This window comes from Lampris incognitus, chromosome 8, assembly GCF_029633865.1.
Source record: "Lampris incognitus isolate fLamInc1 chromosome 8, fLamInc1.hap2, whole genome shotgun sequence".
NCBI classification, from domain to species: domain Eukaryota; kingdom Metazoa; phylum Chordata; class Actinopteri; order Lampriformes; family Lampridae; genus Lampris; species Lampris incognitus.
Window position 1 is genome coordinate 53,634,236 of NC_079218.1, and position 24,055 is coordinate 53,658,290.

General features: G+C 44.0%; 1 protein-coding gene across 2 annotated transcripts in view; it reads right to left on the reverse strand.

Moving 5' to 3' along the window:
* The window catches only part of LOC130117335 (AP-1 complex subunit beta-1), a 111,707-nt gene that overhangs the window by 36,249 nt on the left and 51,403 nt on the right, over positions 1–24,055 (reverse strand). Inside the window, exons 15-17 of one of the 2 annotated variants that reach the window (XM_056285551.1) lie at positions 9,477–9,518; positions 7,847–7,999; positions 3,335–3,480 (exon numbers count right to left, since the gene is read on the reverse strand). In XM_056285551.1, the coding sequence (XP_056141526.1) occupies positions 3,335–3,480; positions 7,847–7,999; positions 9,477–9,518 (341 nt within the window). Of the gene's footprint in view, positions 1–3,304; positions 3,481–7,846; positions 8,000–9,476; positions 9,519–24,055 lie in introns of both variants that reach the window. The other variant, XM_056285550.1, reaches the window with a different exon arrangement.

Genomic DNA, 24,055 nt, shown 5'->3' on the forward strand with positions numbered 1-24,055 from the left:
TTTCGCCCACAGAACTGCCGCTCACTGGATATTTTCTCTTTTTCGGACCATTCTCTGTAAACCCTAGAGATGGTTGTGCGTGAAAATCCCAGTAGATCAGCAGTTCCTGAAATACTCAGACCAGCCCGTCTGGCACCAACAACCAATGCCACGTTCAAAGTCACTTAAATCACCTTTCTTCCTCATTCTGATGCTCGGTTTGAACTGCAGCAGATCGTCTTGACCATGTCTACATGCATAAATGCATTGAGTTGCTGCCATGTGATTGGCTGATTAGAAATTTGCGTTAACGAGCAGTTGGACAGGTGTGCCTAATAAAGTGGCTGGTGAGTGTAGAATATCAAAATGCTGTTTCTCTCAGAAAAACAAGACAACAAGTGTTTAAAAATACAAAAAGAAAAGAAAAAAGTACCAAGAATTTAAATGTAAGTAAAGCTGGGGATCGGGGGGGGCAATAACAATGAACAGATCAAGAACAAAAATTAATGATAACAACATAATGCAAAAAGTAACACAACGATGTGGAAGTAAAACTTCACCTACAGGATGAGTAAGAAGCAGCAGTTTTGGAGTAGTATTTTGTACAAAGTGGGTGATGCTGAGTGTAGGTGTGTGTGCGTATATGTTTGTATAAGGCTGGTGCTGTTGGACATGTAGGGGGTGGAATGGGCAAATTACAGCCCAGACTTTTTGGAGGCAGAGGGGAAAGAGTTCAGCATCCTGACAGCCTGATGGATGTAGCTGTTACCCAGTCTTGTAAGCTCAGAGGCTCCGGTATCTTCTTCCAATGGGAGGGGTCACTCGCAATGTGGGTTGCTTTGTGGGATATGCGGGTGTTGTAAATGTCCAGGAGGGAGGGCAGTGAGGCACCAGTGATCTTCCCAGCTGCGTTCACTGTGCACTGAAGGGTCTTTCAGTTGGAGGCAGTACAGCTCCCAAACCAAACAGTGATGCAGCTGGTCAGAATGTTCTCAATGATGCCTTGGTGGAAGTAGCACATGATGGGCGCTGGGGCTCTTGCTCTCTTTAGCTTCCGGAGGATGTAGAGATGCTGCAGGGCTTTCTTGGCCAGTGATGCAGTGTTGTTAGTTGTTGTTAGGAGAGGTCCTCAGTGATGTACACACCCAGAAATTTGGTTTTGCTCACCTGTTCCACAGCAGTACCATTGATGGTCAGCAGGGGGTGTTAAGTGTGGGCTCTCCGGAGGTCAATAACAATCTCCCTTGTTTTCTCTACGTTTGGGGAAAAACTGTTATCTTTGCACCATATGGCCATTTGCTTCACCTCATTCCTGTAGTATGTTTTGAAACTGTTGCTGATGAGACCCACCACAGTTGTTTCATCAGCCAATTTGACAAAGTGGTTGGAACTGTAATTTGGTGCAGAGTCATGAGTCAGCAGGGTGAAGCTTTAAGCTTCTCACAGCTTTAAGTTTCTCATAGCAAAAACCTCCTCCTCTCTCAAATGGGATGAAGACTCGATCTGCATCATCAACAAAACCAAAGATTCTTTTTCCTGCACCAGATCAAAAAGTTTGGGTTGTCTAGAAAGGGGATGCTGCAGTTCTACAGTGCTGCAATAGAAAGTGTTCTCACCTTTTCCATATCTGTGTGCTATGGCAACTCCACAGCTCAGCAGAGGAAGCAGCTGGACAGAATGGTTTGCTCCGTTTCAAAAATCATCACCTGCAAACTCATCCCCATCTCTGACATCTTCGAGACCCACGTTCAGTGTAACGGTCTAAAAATACTACAGGACGCCACACACCCTGCCAACCCCCTCAAAAAGGCCCATAACGGTGTTTAACAGCAGAGAAAAGACTCTAAATGATATTTTTTTCAACCTGAAATATGATGACTTCCTAGAGTAACTGCAACATTAGAAAAAGTGAAACACTGTTTTTTGTTTGTTTTTTTTTATTTTCATGAAAGCTGTACACCACTAGGGTACTACGATTGTCTTAGGGTCATGTTTGGGTCATATTTGACCCTATAAAAACGAGCGGTGTCCACTGATTAAATGCAGTCTTTCTGCACTGTGAAGAGGGAAAACCCAGATAGTCACAGAGTTTGTGATGAATGACAGGTTGTTTCTTTGTGCAAAATAGATTTGAGGTTTAAAATTAAATTAAGTTGCTTTAATTTAGAGGTTTAATGAAGGCGGGTCATAAATGACCCTTAAGACAAGGGCAGTATACAGAACGTGTGGACAACACATTAAGTCCTGTAAGTTTTGAGGTTGAGCCTCCATGGATCAGACTTGTTTTCCCAGCACATCCCACAGATGCTCGATCAGACTGAGCTCTGGGGAATTCGGAGGACAAAGCAACACCTTGAACTGTCTGTCATGTTCCTCAAACCATTCCTGAACAACTTTATGTAATGTGGCAGAGCACATTATCCTGCTGGAAGAAGCCACTGCCATCAGGAAAACCGTTGCCATGAAGGGATGTCATCTCCAAAAATGTTTAGGTAGTTGATACGTGTCAGAGTATCATCCACATGAATGCCAGGACTCAAGATGTACCAGCAGAACAATGCCCAGAGCAGCACACTGCCTCCGCCGGCTTGCCTTCTTCCCATAGTGCATCCTGGTGCCATCTCTTTCCAAGGTAAATAACGCAAACGTACACAGCCATCCACATGATGTAAAAGAAAATGTGATTCATCAGACCAGGCCACCTTCTTCCATTGCTCCATGCTCCAGTTCTGACGCTCTGTGCCCATTGCAAGCACTGTCGGTGGTGGACAGAGGTCATCATGGGCACTCTGACTGGTCTGTGGCTACGCAGCAAGCTGCAATGCACTGTGTACTGACACCTGTCTATCACAGCTAGCATTACCTTTTTCAGCAATTGGAGCTACAGTAGCTCTTCTGTGGAGTCGGAGCTATCCTTCGCTCCCCACATGCATCAATGAGCCTTGGGTGCCCCTGACCCTGTCGCCGATTCACCAGTTGTCCTTCCTTGGACCACTTTTGGTAGATACTGACCACTGCATACCAGGAACACCCCCACACGACCTGCTGTTTTGGAGATGCTCTGACCCAGTCGTCTAAACATCACAGTTTGGCCCTTGTCAAAGTCCCTCAAATCCTCACACTTGCCCATTTTTTCTGCTTACAACACATCACATTCAACAACAGACTGTTCACTTGCAGCCTAACATATCCCACCCCTTCACAGGTTACATTGTAACGAGATAATCAATGTTTAAAACTTACTTGTCGGATTGGCTGATTGGTGTATATCTGTGTTTGTGTGCCTAAATCTACTGTGTAAAAGGGAAAAAAATGCAGTGTGTACCCTTCATATCTGCCATCTTGCCTCTCTGACCTGTTTTTGTTGAATTGGATGGCGAAGTCAGTCATGTGTTGCAGTGCTTTGTTGGTAAAGGTCATGTCCATATACATGTGGCCCTGGCGGCGAGAGAAGGTTCCAGAAATCTCCAGCCCTTTGGCCTTCACAGCGGGCAGCCAGACCTAGCAAAAATATTCAACAGAAATTAACTCTACTGGGCACATTAAAGATTAACTAAACCCTAGATCATTTTAGTGAGCTTGCTGACATCTACAGGTTAAAAACCATATAAAGGTTTTTAAAAAAAGAAGTTAAAATGGCAGGCTGGTCTTGGTATTCTGTGATGTTAGCATAGCAGGATAAACAAAGTAGCAGTTAATAACATTAATAATGGGTCTGTTTGATTTAGGTGTTCCAGCTCACCTATCAGCACTGAGACAGAAAAACAGAGAGAGCAAGTGTCCACAACTGTCAATAGTACTGTCAATGCTGCTTCTTTTTTTTAGACCCCCCCCCTTTCTCTCCCCAATTGTATCTGGCCAATTACCCCACTCTTCAGAGTCATCCTGATCATTGCTCCACCCCCTCTGCTGATCCAGGGAGGGCTGCAGACTACCACATGCCTCCTCCAATACACGTGGAGTCACCAGCCGCTTCTTTTCACCTGACAGTGAGGAGTTTCACCAGGGCGACGTAGCACGTGGGAGATCATGCTATTCCCCCCAGTTTCCCCTCCCCCCAAACAGGCGCCCCGACCAACCAGAGGAGGCGCTAGTCCAGTGACCAGGACACATACCCACATCCAGCTTCCCACCCGCAGAAACGGCCAATTGTGTCTGTAGGGACACCTGACCAAGCCGGAGGTAACACAAGGATTCGAACCGGTGATCCCCGTGTTGGTAGGCAATGGAATAGACCGCTACACTACCCAGACGCCCAGTAACAACCCTTTTAATGCATTTCATTAGTTTTAAGAAGGCTACTGAAACTATGCTTTCCAAACAGCTTCAAAACTCTTATTTCTTAATGAACAGCCACTTCCTGTAAAAAAAAAAACAAAAAAAAAAAAAAAAAAACTTTCAACAGGGAGAAACAATAGGAAGAAACCTCAGGGAGAGCAAGAGGAGGGATCTCTCTTTCAAGAAGCACAATGTGCAATGGACGTTATGTTTACACAATTTACACAATACAACACGCAAAGAGGATAACAGAATTACAATGGAATTATTAGAAAAGTCATGGAATTTACTTGATAAATGAGTGTTGTAATTTTTGAGTATCATAAGCGGCTTGAGTTATGTAGGAGTTTCCATCTGATAGCAGTCTGCACAGGCGACTTAACCTCCTCTCCAGAAGAAACATCTACCAGTGTTACTTCTGAAGTTCAAAGCAGAATCATGAAGTGTGCCTTTAATCCAGCACATTGCCAGGGCTTCCGCATGGTGTAGCAGTCTATTTTGTTGCCTACCAACAAGGGGATCGCTGGTTCGAATCCCCGTGTTACCTCCGGCTTGGTCGGGCGTCCCTACAGACACAATTGGCCGTGTCTGTGGGTGGGAAGACAGATCAGGGTATGTGTCCTGGTCGCTGCACTAGCGCCTCCTCTGGTCGGTTGGGGTGTCTGTTCAGGGGGGAGGGTGAACTGGGGGGAATAGCGTGATCCTCCCAAGGGCTACGTCCCCCTGGCGAAACTCCTCACTGTCAGATGAAAAGAAGCGGCTGGCAACTCCACATGTATCAGAGGAGGCATGTGGTAGTCTGCAGCCCTCCCTGGGTCGGCAGAGGGAGTGGAGCAGCGACCGGGATGGCTCAGAAGAGTAGGGTAATTGGCCAGATGCAATTGGGGAGAAAAAGGGTGGGGGGACCCCCAAAAGAAGCACTTTAGACTTTTTGGAACTTTAGTTTTATACAACCCATGCCAGCAATGTATTTTTTTTAAAGAATATATTTCCAAATTGAAATTTTACAGCATGAGAGTTCATACCTTTAGCATGACATTAATACATTCCTTTTTGGCTGCATCCGTCAGCTGTAACACTGATTCACTGGTAATTATTGGCTGTAAAATTTTAATTTTAAGGCGCCTCCGTGGCCGGGTGGTTGGAGCGCGTGCCACATGGCTGCATGGTCACAACCGTTGCTGATTCGGATCCAGCTGGCAACCTTTGCTGCATTTCTGGCCCCTCTCTGTCTACCCATTCCCTGTCTGCCTCCACTGTCACTAGCTAATAAAGGTACAAAAAAAATACCAAAAAGTAATTCTTCATAATATTACCTTGAACCATATTTCCCTTTCAGTTATCCTTGATTTTGCAACTATGTGCGATAAATATTCAACCAAGATAATCACTTTATGGTTAACTGGAAACGTTTATTTCAAACCCTGGAGTATTTCCTTCTAAAGTGTAGGTCAAGTTCAACTGACTTGCCATTACACAAGACACAAGATTACACAATGAAATGAAGTTGTGGCCCTCCATGCAGTAGGGTTGGTTATCATTTGCATTTTAATGATTTCGATTCCGATTCTGCTTATCAGTTCCAGCTCTTAACAATTCTTAATTCCGATTCCTCGAGGGGCGGGGTCAAAATGAGTCACATTCTTATGTCAGAGGGAAAAAAAACTTATTTTAGAAACCTTTACATACCTTTCATAAACTGTATAAAGTTAATTGTGAATATGAATATGATTGAATATGACTATAATGGTTTGATAGCGTGTGTGAGTGTAGCTGAGAATTATGTAGTGTAGTTGAGAATTATGGCCTACACGGCCATAATTCATAATACAGAGGGCGTGTAGGCCATAGTTCTCAGCTACACTCTCTCACACACTATCTAGCCCTGTGATGGTCTGGCAGCCTGTCCAGGGTGTCTCCCCACTTGCCGCCCAAATACTGCTGGGATGGGCTCCAGCATCCCCATGACCCTGAGTAAGGATAAGCAGTTTGGATAATAAATGAATGAATGGATGAATGAGTATAATAATTTATATGTAAATTAATTTCATAAAGTTTAATTTGGTTACTGTAATCAAATTATATGATTCGGTAATAATCCATTAATTACTTTTTTCAGTCACTGTAATGTAACTGTAACATGGAAACCCGCCAAAATGATAATACAGCAACAGTCTAAAAAGCAATTAATTGACAGTTGCAGCCCATGTGGGTATTGATGAGAGAGAAGTAGCTAGGAACGTCTGTGTGAATGTTCATCTACAAAAAAAGACATTACAGTATTTGCACAAATTTGATGCAGTTTTAAGCAATTTGATCAAGTATAACTAGTTTGCTGTCTCGCTGTTAAGAATAAGACAAATGTGGGTCCGTCGTGGTGTAGCCGTCTAAGCATCGGCTTTGTGTTGATGCAGTTGCCCACCGGGGACTGGGGTTCACGCCTCGGTCTCGTCAGATCCGACTATGGCCGGATTCCATGAAGCAGCAATAATTGGCAACGCTGTCTTCGGGAGGAGGGTGGAGTCGGCTTGTGTTCGTCACATGAATGCATCTCTGTGTGTCGGAAAAAGCAGTGGTTCGGCCTGGATTCGCCTTGTTGTGAAAGTGGCGAGGCGTCTCCTTCGAGACTGCCGACTGGCCAAAGCATGCAGTATGAGGGTGGGTGTTTGAACTAAGAATGGGGAGCGATTGGCCACTAAATTGAGAGAAAAAGGGAAAAATCAGAAATAAATATATATATATATATATATATATATATATAAAAAAGAACAAGACAAACGTTATTTAATGTTCACTTTCCCGACTGTGATGAGGTGCCGGCTGTTGGCTGAGGGTAGACTGAGGAGGACAAGGCATGTGAGGGAGAGGGAGACCGGCGCAACACGTCATACACGGTACACTCAACATGTATACCATGCTGGCGAAGGGGTTTTGTCATTTTAGTAGTGCATCCTCCCTTGCATGAAATAAGGTTGGCACAGGTGTTGCACTGTGCAAACCCGTCGTTTTTTCAAACAACATGAAGCCCCGTTTTTGAGTGCTTGCTGCGGTCCATGATGGTGCACAGCTCCGATCACACTTGTGTGCTCGCACCTTATTGATCTTCCCCACAAAACAAAAACAAAATGTATTGCTTTGCGCAACGTCGCCCAGTCCAGAAAGAGCACAAGTGTTTTAGCTTAGGAGACAGGAAGACATGCATGCAAACTCGCATGACTATAGGTGCAGTCACGCAGACGGATAGCCAGGTCCTGGAACTGAAACTAAAACTACTGGGAAGGAAATTTGCTTAGGAACCGATAAGCAGAATCGAAATTAAAATGTCTTTATGATTCATTTGGAATCGGAATTTTGGAACAGGTTCTAACTTGGAAACAGTTCTTGATGCCCAACCCTACCCTCCAGTGCTACATCACACATAGTAATAAATAGCAAAAGGACAAATGTAAAAAATACAAGGTTTAGTTTGTTTGGGTATATCTGAACACATCAGTTGCACTTGAATGTGGACCAAACATCATTTACTTTTTAAACAGAATTTCAAGTTTAATTTTAGTATGAATGTTGGGCTTATGTTGTGTGTACTTACTGTTTTAGGGGCCACATAGCCTCCAGTGGTGATGGCCATGCCTGTGGAAAGCTCAAACAGGTCATTTAGACCGCTGCTGAGAGCCGCAGGTGCTGGTGTTGGTGATGGAGCAAATGTATTGGGGACAGATGAGGGGATGAAGTTCTGTCCCACCTGAATTGGTAATACCAAAATCACAGACATAAAATAAACAGGTCTGAGCACCAAGTAGTGATCTGAGATCATAAAGAAATCCATAATTCAAGTTTAAATCTTCCCATCTTTGACAAGCATTTGGGGAGTGGTTGTTGCAGATACGTCAGATAAGGACTATCAAATATTTAATACCTGCAACTGAGCAAAGATTAAATTTATTCTTTTGGTGCGGTCTTTCTAAGATCACTTTAAGTTCAAATCATTCAGTCAAGTATGTACACTACATGAACTCAGCTGCACACTACATTAGAAATAATAATACAATAACAATAAATTGAGTTTGTATAGCACTTAGTACAAAAAGTTTGCCAACAAACAGGAGTCATGGCACACTTCCAACCGGGCCACGGTGCTGAGCATTTCTGGTTTGAAAGCAATTTAAGTATGTTTAAAACACAATGAAGAAACAATGACAAGATGTAATGTGCTGTTAATGGTGGGATGTTTTCACTGACGTAAAGGTCCAAAAACCGGTTCATCAGAGAGACAGGGCAAAATGGAACAAAGTCAGAAGTTTAAAGCAATTTTGTCCATGAGACTCAAAACTCATGACGACAAATTCACCACTCTCATTGGTTCATGTTGCACTTTTCTCATTCAGGAACATTATCTCATGTTAACCATACGTTTGGGTAAGGTGACGTCCACTGGACCTGGTACAATGCAACAACGTTGTGGATTCTAGTTTAAACTTTTTTTTAAAGAGTTTTCTATAACTCCTCCAAAAATAAACAAAGCAAAGTTTCACCTAGTATTTTTGAACCAGTTTTTTCTACTCTTTGTGGCTTAATTTTTCCTAATCAAAGGCAAGCAAGATTTGTTTTTTTTTTTGGATTTCCCCCCCTTTTCTCCCCAACTGTACCCGACCAATTACCCCACTCTTCCGAGCCATCCCGGTCACTGCTCCACCCCCTCTGCCGATCCAGGGAGGGCTGCAGACTACCACATGCCTCCTCCGATACATGTGGAGTCACCCGCCGCTTCTTTTCACCTGACAGTGAGGAGTTTCACCAGGGGGACGTAGCGCATGGGAGGATCACGTTATTCCCCCCAGTTCCCCCTCACCCCGAACAGATGCCCTGACTGACCAGAGGAGGCGCTAGTACAGCGACCAGGACACATACCCACATCCAGCTTCCCACCTGCAGACACGGCCAATTGTGTCTATAGGGACACCTGACCAAGTCGGAGGTAACACAGGGATTCGAACTGGCGGGTTGGTGGGCAACGGAATAGACCGCCACGCCACCTGGACGCCCCCAAGGCAAGCAAGGTTAAAAGTGAAATGTGTCTAAGTGAAGTGGGACATGTCAACAGGGCATTCATCTCTGGTGGGTCAAGGTCAAATCTGGTGGGTTCCAGTGAGTATTATTGTCTAGAAGCATGCAGCATGCAGATTGGGCGGCAGACGGCTGAACAGAAGGGCTTAACTTACTGCAGGACTTCCCCCAACACCTCCGCCTAGGTCTCCCCCAAGCTACGAGAGAGAAGACAGGCCCCCATAAACAGCATCCAAACACAACAGACAGATACAGAAAGACAAAGGAGAGAGAGAGAGAGAGAGAGAGAGAGAGAGAGAGAGAGAGAGAGAGAGAGAGAGAGAGAGAGAGAGAGAGAGAGAGAGAGAGAGAGAGAGAGAGAGAGAGAGAGAGAGAGAGAGAGAGATCGTCTTAGCAACAGGAACCTGTAGAGTAACCCTCACTTTCTGGTGACCTGAAACCTCATCATGGTATTTTAAAAATGAAGATAACATTGTAAAATCTGCAACAACCACAGGATAATCAGGAAGTTCAGCTGGTCCATTGACTTAGAGAAGCAGGAATATGGGAAACATGTTGAAAGATAATAAAAACACAAGTCTTTAAAAAGTTGCGTCATTCTAGAGAGCTACAATAATTATGCAAGACGTAGATGATTAACATGTTAATGTACTAAAGATGACTTTTTTCAAGGTTTGAACTTGTTTGCCAGTCCAAGGTCAAATGTATGGTTGAAAATATGTCATGTACCTATTGGAAATAAAGTCTCCACAAGAACACAATGGTGTTTTGTGTTGCACTCAATAAGAGATGTAATCAAATTTGCAGCAAAGACCAAAAAAAAGAAGCAAAATAAGACACTTCAAGTTAAATTAAGGTATCGTTACGGTAAATCTAGTTGTCCCTATCAGTCTAACAGTAATGGAAACAGCCAGATGAATGATGGAAAACCCGTCAAAATCTGTGTACACCCATGTTGTGAAAAGCGGGACGGACAGAGGGCCATGCTTTACAGGATGGACCGCAACCAATGGTTGCAGATCTTCCCAGTGCCACTAAAAATAAAATAAAATAAAGTAACTGGTCACACCAGTCCAATTTGACTCTTGTTGGTCTGACAGTCTATTCTGCTGATTTTGTGTGCATTATTTCAATAATTCTGTTTAGGTTATGCAACTGGCTGAATTTGTTTGTTTCCCACACCCCCTGAACTCAAAACTATGACAATGTTCCCCCGAATGCAAAAAGGTAGCCAACTAGAGCATGCAGATTATCACTCATGGCAAAAGGTGTAGGCCCACAAAAGCCTGCTCGTTTTCTGGTAAGAAAAATGCCCAACCACTTACTGCACCTACAATACCCATGCCACCTTTGTATCTCTTGTATCTTTGTATCTAATAGACTTAAAGCTGATAGACACTTAAAAAATAGCAAATATGATAACATCATACAAGCATGCCGTTTTTACTATCTGTAAATCAAGCACAAGAGATTGCAACAGCTGCATCATTGCATGTTTCATGGACCCTTGCTAAAGCTAAGAAGCCATTCACTGATCCAATCCAATTCACTGTTCCGCTTCCAATGTGGGAAGATGGCGGCGCGAACTTACGTTTGCGGAGGTCTCACCCATGCAGTGCCTTTGTCCACATCCACCTCTGCGTCTATTTGTGTCTTCATTTGATGGCTGGGAGAGCTGGTGCTGGATTGGCTGGGAGAGCTTGGTCTGCTGCATCTTGTGGGCCCAGGGACCACGGCCCTGCCCGGAGCTGCGCCCGAACAAGAAACATCGAGGGCGGTCTGACAGGACGCGGAAGCAGGGCAGGTAAAGCTAACTGCTAGCCCATGCAGACCGGCACATCCAATAACACCGAGGGCGGTCTGGTGGTGACCTCGCCTAGCGTTGACTGCGTTTTTGGTGTCGTCGTGTGGAGTGCGGGGAGGTGTGTCGAGGGTGTCTGGCTGGGAGAGCTGGTGTTGGATTGGCTGGGGGAGCTTGGTCTGCTGCATCCAGTGGGCTCAGTGACCATGGCCCTACCCGGAGCTGCGCCCGAAGAGGAAACACTGAGGGCAGTCTGACAGGACGTGGAAGCGGGGCAGGCTAAATTAACTGCTAGCCCATGCAGACCGGCAGTTCTGAGTCATCCTGGCTGGTGTTCATTCTCTTGGAGAGTGTTTTTTTGTTGCTTAGCTTGGATATATGTGTTTAGTTTGGATATATGCATTTAGCTGGGATATAAGTGTTCTTATTTTGGATATATGTGTCCCAGTTTGGATATATGTATTCTTAGTTTGGATATATGTGTTCCAGTTTGGATATGTGTTTCAGTCTGGATATGTGTGTTCCAGTTTAGTTTGGATTTATGTGTTCTTAGTTTGGATTAGGGTTGCCAACCGTTCCTTAAAATAAGGAATAATTCCTTATTATATATAAAACATATATATATATATATATATCAATACAGATGCAGGAAAATAAAGTTTTAATACATTGCAGTACAGGCCTGTTTCGTGCGTCGCGTACTCATCAGCTGCTAATGTGGTTCAAAAAAGAAAGACATACAGTTTACATTGCCCAGCGTCACACCCCTAATTTCGGTTGGACAGCAACCAATCAGATGAGGAAACATTTAAACTATAACAACCAATGGGGTAGGTCGTTATGATGCACAGCAACCAATGGTGGGGTACAAAACATTACAACCAATGGTAAGGGACCGGGGCTTGTTTTGAAAAGTATTTAGGGACCAGGGCACTGTTGAAATGGTGTACATTTAAAATATAACAAGGTAATTTATGTAAATCATATAGTGGGGTGGTGTTGGGGCACAGTTGGGAGTTAAAATAAAAAAAATACCTCTAATAAATGTTAAGGGTATCATCTAATGGGGGGGGAGAATAATAAAGACGTTTTACTTATAGTTTACAAAGGAGATATTTTATGAATGAATGTGTGTGTGTGTGTGTGTGTGTGTGTGTGTGTGTGTGTGTGTGTGTGTGTGTGTGTGTGTGTGTGTGTGTGTGTGTGTGTGTGTTGGCCCTGTGACGGCCTGGCGGCCTGTCCAGGGTGTCTCCCTGCCTGCCGCCCAATGACTGCTGGAATAGGCTCCAGCATTCCCGCAACCCTGAGAGCAAGATAAGCAGTAAAGATAATGGAAGTTACATGAAGTGAAATGACAAATAAAATGTCCCTGATTCCTGATGCTGAGATGATTAAAACGTCTCATCTCATCTCCTCTCATCTTCAGTCATTTTTCTGGGGTCAGGTCATGGTTGCAGCAAGCTAAGTAGAGCACTCCAGACGTCCCTCTCCCCAGCAACGCCCTCCAGCTCCTCCTGGGGGATCCCAAGGTGTTCCCAGGCCAGAGTGGACATGTAGCCTCTCTAGCGAGTTCTGGCTCTACCCTGGGGTCTCCTCCCAGTTGGCCATGCCCGGTAAACCTCCAAAGGAAGGCGCCCAGGAGGCATCCTAATCACATGCCCGAACCATCTCAACTGGCTCCTTCTAATGCAAAGGAGCAGTGGCTCTACTCCAGTAATACTCACTAATTTTCTTAGGAGAGCCACTTATGAGTAAGACCATTCCTCAAAGAGCCACAGAGATTGCAGATATAACACAGGTGTTTTTTTATCATTACTCTTAAGATATTTACCATCTTTGTGTATGTTTAAAAAATATATAGTACCATGCTTTCCATCCTTACATCTCTTTTTATTCTCAATTAATAATTAAATTGCATTATTAAAATATATAATACTTGTTTGTGAGTTTTTAAGGCTGGGAGTAGAACCCATCTTATGTATGCATGTACATATGCAATTATACATAAGCATTATCAACATGAAAAATTTTTTTGCAAATACAAAGCTACACACATAGGCTATATGTCTACCCATGATCCCATGCTGTTATGTAACCTACGTTCTTTGACATATCTTCAGTAAGCTGCCATCTGCTGGATGGCAGAATCGGAGACAAGGGACAACCTTGGCGGAGTCCGACACCCACCAAAAACGTGTTTGACTTTGTGCCAAGAATGCGGACACAGCTCTTACTTTGGTTATACAAGGATCGGATGGCTTGTAGCAACTGCCCCAGTACCCCATACTCCCACAGTACTCCCTACAGAGTGCCCTGGGGTACATGGTCGTAAGCCTTCTCCAAGTCCACAAAACACATGTAGACTGGCTGGTCAAACTCCCATGCCCCCGTCAGTGCTTCTGCAAGGGTAAAGAGTTGGTCTGTTGTTCCACGGCCAGGACGGAATCCACATTGTTCCTCCTGGATCTGAGGTTCGTCAATCGGTTGGAGCCTCCTTTCGAGCACCCTAGAATAGACTTTCCCAGGGAGGTTGAGCAATGTGATGCCCCAATAATTGGAGCACACCCTCCGGTCCCCCTTTTTGAATATGGGAACCACCACTACAGTCTGCCACTCCACAGGTACTGTCCCCGACCTCCCCGTGACACTGAAGAGGCGTGTCAACCAAGACAGCCCAACAATGTCCAGAGCCTTCAGCATTTCAGGGCGAATCTCATCTACACCCGGTGCCTTGCCACTGAGGAGCTTAACCACCTCAGAGACCTCAGCCAGGGATATGGGTGGGGCTTCCCCTGAGTCTTCAGACTCTACCTCCTCCACTGAGGATGTGTTAGTCGGGTTCAGGAGCTCCTCAAAGTGTTCTTTCTACCGCTCGACAACATCCCCTGTCTGGGTCAACAGCTCCCCTCCCCGGCTAAACACAGCCGGAGTCAAGCCCTGCTTGCCCTTCCTGAGTCACCGGATGGTTTACCAGAACTTCCTTGTCCAATCGAAAGTCCTCCTCCATAGCCTCGCCGAACTCCTGCCACACCCGAGTTTTTGCTTTCGTGACCGCCGAAGCAGCTGCCCTTCTGGCCTCCTGGTAGCTGTCTGCTGCTTCAGGAGACCCCTGGGCCAACCAAGTCCAAAAGGCCTCCTTCTTCAGCCTGACGGCTTCCCTCACCACCAGTGTACACCAGCAGGTGCTTGGGTTGCCGCCTCGACAGGCACTGATGACCTTTTGACCACAGTTTCTGCCTGCCGCATCTACAATAGAGGCTTTGAACATGGCCCACTCAGACTCCATGTCCCCAGCCTCCCTTGGGATACACGAGAACTTCTTCCGGAGATGGGAGTTGAAGACCTCATGGACAGGGGCCTCCGCCAGACGTTCCCAGTTCACCCTCACGTTTGGGTTTGCCAGGTCTGTCCGGCAGCCTTCCCCGCCATCTGATCAACCTCACCTCCAGGTGGTGATCAGTTGACAACTCTGCTCCTCTCTTCACCCATGTGTCCAAAACATATGGCTGCAGATCTGATGATATGACCACAAAGTCTATCATCGATCTTCGGCCTAAGGTGTTCTGGTACCAAGTACACTTATGAACTACCTTATGTTTGAATATGGTGCCAATCCATGACTCGCACAGAAGTCCAATAACAAGGCACCACTTGGGTTCAGATCAGGGAGGCCGTTCCTCCCGATCAAGCACCCCCAGGTTTCTCCATTGTTGCCCATGTGAGTGTTGAAGTCTCCCAGCAGAACTGTAGAGTCCCGAGGTGGAGCCCTATCCAGGACACCACCCAGAGACTCCAAGAAGGCCAGATACGCTGAACTGCTATTCGGTGCATAAGAACACACAACAAGAAGAAGAGCAGAACTTTTAGCGGAGGCGTGTTTTCCCAATCTACTCACCAATTTGAAAAAAGCAAAAGCCATATCACTAGCCATAGACTTGTCCTGTGACCGAACCGATAAGTGCATCTGTGTTCACAAGATTTTTTGATGAGAAGACCTTTCGGGAAGAGTTGCTTTCTTGGTGTAACCCACATAAAAGTATTTGGGCACTAAAGGGTTAACGCATCACAAGTCAGGCTGTTTTTGACCCTCATGGCATCCCATCAGCTCGGGAGAGAGCGCCATTTTAAAAAAAAAATACCGATTGAGAGAGAAAGGGAGTGGGTGAAATCATTTGAGCTTCCAGAGTAAGAAAAAAAAACAAAAAAAAAAACACAACCCTTGCACGTGACAAAAAAGTTCAAAACCTTAAAAAAAATTTTTTAAAAAAAACAACCGATAGTCTAGTTAGACTTTATAACTTGTTCTCTCTTATTTATCAAACAGAGTTTTTTTTTTTAGCTCAGTGATTTCACACAAATGGTGGCGCAGTGGATAGCGCGGTCGCTTCACAGAAGGAAGGTCCTGGGTTTGAGCCCCGGGGTAGTCCCACCTTGGTGATTCATCCCGGGTCGTCCTCTGTGTGGAGTTTGCATGTTCTCCCCGTGTCTGTGTGGGTTTCCTCCGGGGGCTCCGGTTTCCTCCCACAGTCCAAAGATATGTAAGTCAGGTGAATTGGTGGTACTAAATTGTCCCTAGGAATGAATGTTTGTGTGTGTGTGTGTGTGTGTGTGTGTGTGTGTGTGTGTGTGTGTGTGTCAGCCCTGTGATGGCCTGGCGGCCTGTCCAGGGTGTCACCCCGCCTGCCGCCCAATGACTGCTTGAATAGGCTCCAGCATCCCCATGATCCTCAGAGCAGGACAATGAATTTCACACAGGATTTCACACGCTGTCTTTCTCTCTCAATCGGTGGGGGGGGCTCTCTACCGAGCTGACAGGATGCGTTGAGGGTCAAAAACAGCCTGATTTCCTGTCTGGGTGCACAACTGGGGAAATCATCTTCATGAATTAACACAGTTGTTCGAGAAGATTGGCTTGGATGTGAGCAAAATTGTGACCTTTGTCACTGATGGGGCTCCTTCAATGGTGAGCCAACACAAGGGCTTGGTAAACAGGCTTGCCGCTGTTAATCCAGCACTCAGCATTTCATAGCATTATTCACAAATCAGTGTTGTGCCCTAAACTGTGTGGTAAATTTCGTTCGCTAGAGTTCTAGTCTGCAACATCGCCTTTTCAGAGAATTGCTGGAGGAAATGTCAGCGGAACACAAGGATCTTTTACTGCATAATGATGTTCGCTGGCTGAGCAAAGACTGTGTGTTGCAGAGGGTGTGCGACCTGCGTGATGAGCTTGGCATTTTTATCTGGACTGTGGAGCCAAAAAGCCCAAGAATATCAGAGGTTTTTAAGTGACTATAACATGATGGCATGTTATTTTTTTGTGACATCATGTCTCACCTAAATCACCTTAATCTGCAATTACAAGGCAAGAATCGCGGACAAATTGCACTTTCCACATCTGCAGGAGCACTGCAAGAGGAACAAAATGCAGAAGGATCCAGTGATGAAGCATTTTGTGACGGGCCTGACAGAAAACTTCCAAGGAACAATTTGAAAGTTCGCCTAAACTCTCGGGTGACATCCTCGTCTTCCTAAGACAGCCGTTCTCCATTTTGGCTGACAGGCAGTGGACTGCAGAGGCCAAAAGGGTGGTACCTTCCATAGATAAGGTGACTCTTCAGATGGAGGTCTTGGAGATAGGAACACCTGATTTGCTCAACCCAGATAGCATCCGGATGTGGGCCACTTCAGGCAGTGATGCGGAACTGACGGCCTTCTTCTGGCCCTGACAAAATGGATGCGAGCCGATAGAGGCCAAGCCCGTATTAATGCAAGGGCTTACCGGGGCTCAAGCCCCGGGGCTGGACAATGTGAGGGGGCCCACGAGGTTCAGGGTCTTCTGTGTCTGTACTCCCGACTGATGTGTGTGTGTGTGTGTGTGTGTGTGTGTGGCAGCCACTGGTCGCCCTTGAGGGCAAGGTGCTTAATATCTGACAAATCACAATGTCAGACCCGTTGATTGACGGGTCTGACAGTGACATTAGGCTACCAATCACACTTATGATGTGCCTGTCAAGGCTGTCATTATTGTCCAATTGAATGACTTGCTGTTTTTCAACTGTATACAATAACGTTACCACTCATCTTGCTTGCTGCTTGAAACTTGCTCTCTGGAAAAAAAAAACCGTCTGGAAACAAGAAATGTGAAAGTGGAGCTCAAAAAAGGAAAAACCAAAGAGAGAAAGAGCAGCAGGAGTCACAGTTATTAAGAAAAATCCCCAAACTGACTGGATATTTCAGAGCTGCAAGCCCCGACTCCGAGGCTGAAAACTGCTCAAGTGAAACCACAACGACGTCAAGGACACCGGTGGAATTGCCACCTGCTTCTACAGGTTAGGTATCTAGCAAGCTAGGTCTTAGCGGATTTAGCAAAGCAATTATTATGCGCAATTCCAGATAGTCATGAATTTGAGCTGTAAGCTGGTTAACATTAGCTACCATAACCATCCGTCCCAGCTTAGCTGCCTAGCATTAGCATCAATGTGCTGGGACACATTATAATAAGGGTACAACTAATCATATACTTAATAAAACGCTTCACTAATGTATGACTCGTGATGATTTAATGCATGAATTAATGCAGCCAGGATGTATCATGAATTCATGCTGCTCACATTATTCCACACACACTGGCAACTTGTTTATTTCATCGCCATCTCCAAATGCCAAACCAATGTGTTTAATTTGCAACAAGTGCTTTATGGCAGTGTTGATTTCGTTAACGAAATGTTTGATGAAAAATATGTGTTAACGACCTTTTTCCCCATGACACTGACGTCACAAAAACTGATCTTTGAAAATAAAAACTAAATCTATTTTTACTTTCGTTGACGAGACGAGACGAGACTTAAATGTTAGTGGTGGGCTAACAGACAATTCAAAATTGAATGAATTATTTTTTCAAAACTTGCACCTAGGCAATGCAGTGCATCCTTATCATTGGTTGAATGTCGCCCGTTCCATCCTCCGCTCCCTGCGTGCAGATGCCCAGACATGCAAGTGACGCCTTAGATTTTGTGATATGGCATAAGTGTTATCTTTTCCTGGTTTTAAATTCTGCATTACAGTCTACTACTACTACTTTCGGCTGCTCCCGTTAGGGGTCGCCACAGCGGATCATCTGTTTCCATTTCTTCCTGTCTTCTGTATCTTCCTCTGTCACACCAGCCACCTGCACATCTTCCCTCACCACATCCATAAACCTCTTTGGCCTTCCTCTTTTTCTCTTTCCTGGCAGCTCCACATTCAGCATCCTCCCAATATACCCAGCATCTCTCCTCCACACATGTCCAAACCATCTCAAATACAGTACATTGAAGTAATCTTCCGAACTTACCAGACTGTTCTATTATTTGCCATTACTCACTTAGACATATCCATCATCAAAAATCTCATCGTGTCATAAAACAAAACTGCAGTCTTAAGTGATTGTTGGGGGGGGGGGGGGCTTGAAAAACTCATAACCCCGGGGCCCATATTACTTTAATCCGGCCTTGGAAGTGGCCCACATATATAATAGCAAATGTGGCCCAAATACGCCAAATCAAATATGGGCCTTTTTTGGCAAAGATGCGGTGCTCTCGGCAACGTAATCTGGATGTCACCCTGAAGTGGCCCGTGTGGTAAATGGTGAATATGGCCCAAATATCACAAAACAAATATGGGCCACCTTTGGCAAATACAGTTAAGGTCAACATTATTAGCCCCCCTTTATGAAATTAAACAAAACCCTTAACTTTTCCATGGAAATGACCATAACCAAAAGTGTTTATAGTTTAATTGCTTCCAAAAGAACAAAGACAAAATCTCCACTAAGCTTGATTAAGATACTTTACTGATGCGCTGAATTGAAACGAGAAAAAACAAAAATGACAAGGCCAAAATTATTAGCCCTTTGACAATTAATAGTCAATAGCGTAACCTTTCTGACTCATAACTGACAACAACCTCTTATGGTAACTCCTAACTAGGTTCGCACATGTCTCTCGAGGGATCTTAGCCCATTCCTCCATGGCAAATTGTTCCAACTCACCCAGATTGCGTGGTTTTCGAGCATGGACATTAACCTTGAGCTCCTGCCACAGATTCTCAATAGGATTGAGATCTGGGCTCTGACAGGGCCACTCTAGCACCTTGATTCCGGTGTTCTTCAAAAAGTTTTGGACCAACTTGGATGTATACTTTGGGTCATTGTCTTGCCGGAAGACCCAGTAGCGACCTAAAGCTAGACTGGCAGCCAATTTCTTTACATTATCCTTCAAAATGTCAACATAATCTTCGTTCTTCATGATCCCATGCACCCAAACAAGGTTCCCTGTGCCTGAAGCAAGGGTTGAAGGCCTCTCCCTTCCTTTGCCAAACAAAACAACATCCATGTGCCCAAACAGCTCAAGTTTAGTCTCATCAGACCAAAGAGTTCCAAAACTCATACCCAAGTTTCAAATGTTCCATGGGCAAACTTCAGTCTGGCTTTGATGTGCTGCTGTGTGAGCAATGGAGTTTTTCTTGGAGGATGACCTCGAAGCCCACCACAGTGAAGAGCCCTCACAACAGTCTTCCTTGAAACATCAAGTCCAAAAGAGGCCAGTTCAGCAATAGTCATCTTGATAGAGATCCGGGGACTGATGTTGACATCCATGACTAGTTTGCTCTCCAATGTTTTTGAAATCTTGCACTTTCGACCACGCCCAGGTTTGTTTCTAACAGAATTTGTCTCCTTGCAATGATGCAACGCACAGCTGTTCTAGACACTGTGAAATGCTTGGAAATGGCAGTATAGCCTTCCCCCTTAAGATCAGCATCCACTATCTTCCTTCTGAGTTCCACACTGATTTCTTTACTTTTTGGCATGATGAAATGACTTCTTACCAAGAATTTAAGAGTAGTCTCTCTCAATCAAGTGTTCAAGCGCCACTAGCCCTGTTCATTGGAGTCCCTTAAGTAAAGTTCAATGCTGATTGATTGCTCAGGTATGCTTTGAAAGCACAAAAAAAAAAAAAATCACATGGGGGGCTAATAATTTTGACCACCTCAATTTTCACTACATTTGGTATAAAGCAAACCTGAAGATTTATTTTACATTCCAAAATGTACTAAATAGGGGCCTTAACACTGATGAATGTTTGACTATGTAAGATTTTACGAATGATGCAAATATTGGGCAGAATTTTAGGGAAATGTTCCATAGTTCCTTGGGGGCTAATAATTTTGACCTTAACTGTATATGGCACATGTGGCATTGCTATGGCTTGGTTCTGGCCCAGATCTGGCAAACAGGAGCGGACCACCCAAGTGCCATCAATCCACACAGTATGTGGGCTGGATGAAAGAAAGATTAAAGTCAGGTGTGGGACAGGTCCAGGCCACAGCAATTTTGCTATCTGGGAACGTACAACACAAGGACGTTGGGGTGAGTGACTTTTGGATCAATGTGGTTCCCCAAGCTTAATTCAGAAACAGGAGAGCTATTGCATTGCCCCCTACTCACAATTTCCCCCTCTTCGTACATATGTGAGTCATCATTTTTTTCAATTCACTCGATCAAGAACCATGAAAGAAACAATGCTTCAATGCACATCTTGGCCAGTGCCTCAGGCTTGCCATAACACAATATAGGCCTGACATCAGAAGGATTGCCTCATCCCGTTGCTCTCACTTCTCTGACTGATTGGTGAATGAACATCCATTTATTTTTGTCTGTTTGTCCATAATTAAATGGGTTTAGACGTATTTTGTTTCAAGAGTGTGTTTTTTTTCTTGTGTGACCCTCAACACAGGCTTTGAGAATTCCAGGCCTAAATTATTACTACCATCACCACCACTACTACTACTACTACTACTACTACTACTACTACTGATAATAATAATAATGATAATAATCGTAATAGCAGCAACAACAACATCTGCACATAAAACAACTTTGGCTGGCGCAATGGACCCCCACCCCCCCACCCCCGGACATTTTGGCCCTTGGTTTGGCATGCATGACATAATTTGGCCCTTGGGGAAACTAATTGGGGAACCCTGTCCTATACAGTTCTTTAAATCTTGGCTTTCCATCATACCTGGATTAGAAGTGAGCCCTGGTAGCAAAAGCAAGATTAAAAATGAATGAGCCCACTGTAGCTTGGGATGTGGGGCACACGTTCTCGCCAGGTGGTTATCAGACTTCACAACTCCAGAGACAAGCCGAGGATAATGGCAGCAATGAGGGCGAAGCCTAACCTTAAATACGAAGGACAATGAATTTACATTCATCAGGACATTCTGCGGTTTGAGCGAGGCATTGTACCTTCAACAGTGTGTGTCAAACTCTAAATGACAAAGGCATCCATTTCAACAAGTGCTTCTCAGCTACACTGATCATGAATCACAACGGCACAGAGTCCAAGTTTGAAACATTGGGAGGTGCAGAAAACTTTCTCAACATACTGGAATAGAGACGGACAGAAGGCGCATCCATACTAGACTGTGACTTTCGTTTTATTTTAATTGGGGGTCTATATGGACTCAACGTACGAAGGATTGGGTGACTTTCTTTAATGATACAGAAGCTAGCCTATCTTGAAAGAGCAATTCAACATAAGACTCTAAAAGGTTTCAATGCTGACTTTGTTCGACTGTGCTTTTTCTCTCAAGTAATTTTTTCAGTGTGATGCAGTCGCTTTATGTATGGCTCCTTATTCTAACATATCCAAAATAGCAAATGAGAGGCCCTTTTTGACTGATAATATTGCAACTGCAGAAGCTGTGTGATGATTTAGGTGGTCAGAATAACAATATGCATGTTAACAACTGCGATATGGAGGTTGTTCTTGTTTTTTTCTCCAGAAGCAATTACTTCTTTTAGCAACACATGCTCCTATTGCACTACCCATTGGGCAGCTCTTTGTTTTAGTTTTATTTTGGTTTTTCATAGTCTCTATGCTCTGTTGCTATTTTCACATTTACATTGTTTTTTAGGCATGAAGAAGGTTCTTGTTGTTTTCCCATCTGTAGTAGATGGGCATGTTTTTGTCACCACAGTTCATTTGCCAAATCATAGTGAATTGCACAAAAAACTTTTGTAACAGGTTGTTTCTTTGCTTGAAATGGATCCTCAGTTATTATCTAAAAAGCACTCAACATCATAAGTAACACAAAAATCATTACACTGAATGTCAAAGGTATTAATCACGTGGTGAAGAAACCTAAAATACTTTCCATGCTTAAAAAAGATAAGGTACACGTGGCCCTGTTACAAGAAACCCACCTCACTGATCTTGCACACTTAAAATTAAGGCGAGATTGGGTTGGCCAAATTTATTATTCCTCATTACACTCAAAAAGCAGAGAGGTAGCAATACTTATCAACAAAAATCTTATGTTTACACTTGATGAAGTTATTCAAGATACAGAAGGAAGACTTGTTGCCATTACTGGGTTACTGTATGGGGAATGTGTTCTTATAGGAAGTGCGCCTGCCCCAAATACTTTTGACAGCTCATTTTACTCCAAGTTATTCGCTGAAATCTCTTCAATTTGCCCAACTTGTATAATACTTGGGAGGGGATGTTAATTGTTGTCTGATTCCAGAAATTGATCATAGCCCACCTAAAACCCTACCTCCCACCAAAATGGTTCGAGTCACATAGGAACTATGTTCAGACCAAGGAATACTGGATGCATGGAGAGTCATCAATCCACAAGAGAAAAACTTTACATTTTTCTGCCACCGACATCATTCTCTTTCAAAAATTGATTATATTTTTGTCTCAGGATTAGTTCTAGACAGGACCAATGCCTGTTCTATTAACACATGTGCCCTGTCAGACCACTCTTCAGTCACTATTGAACTCCTACCACCCTACTATGACCCCCTAGCTAGACAATGGTGCTTAAACCCATCTCTTCTTAGCAATCCTATATTTTTAACATAGAAACACTATGGGAACTTTTCATTTCCACAAATGATAAAGCTGATGTTTCTGCTTCTACCCTATGGGAAACGAGCAAGGCCTTCTTGAGGGGGATCAGAATCTCCTATACCAGGGATAGGCAACATGGTCCAGAAAGGTCCAGTGTGGGTGCAGGTCTTTGTTCCAACCAAGGAGTTACACACCTGAGTCCACAAATCAAGGTCCTTAGCAAAGACTATTGGTTGATCTATAGAATCAGGTGTGTAACTGCTTGGTTGGAACAAGACTATTGGTTGATCTATAGAATCAGGTGTGTAACTGCTTGGTTGGAACAAAGACCTGCACCCACACCAGACCTTTCTGGACCATGTTGCCTATCCCTGCTCTATACAAATACAAAGAGAAAAAATACATTACAAAACCAACTAGAGCTTGAACAGCAAATTATAATTATAAATATTTATAAAGTTAATTCTTATATTATGTTAATGCAGGATGTATTAACATAATATTAGACTTAATTTGTATAAGAAGCATCCCATAATAATAATAAGAAGAAGCATAATTAAGGTCGTGGGATGCTGGATCATCACGCGACCCTAATTAGGATAAGCCGCTTGAAAAATGGAGGGATGGATTATATTAATGCAACCCATGTATGTTAACTGATTTATTTATTCTTGTTTTGCAATTTGACAATATCTGTGCTGTCTGGTCCTTTGTTTGGTTATGTAAAAATAAATAAAATATATATTAAAAAAAAATCCTGATGTTTAGTAATGCTAAATTTAGTGTGTTAAGAGTATTATCTGCCCTTTTTTTTTTTTTGACAGGTGTACAACTGGAGTCAGATTAGATGGAGTCAGATTAGATAAAGTAGCCGTGCGCTTTGAGTACACTTTGTTCTTCCTGAGTTGCTCCTCACTGTCTGGGGTGGGCTGTATCAGCAGTGGGTCCACGTCAATGTATCTACATTAATTCTTCACATTCCACAACCAATAGTGAAAGCAATCTCCACAAAGAAAAGCCAGTCTGGTTC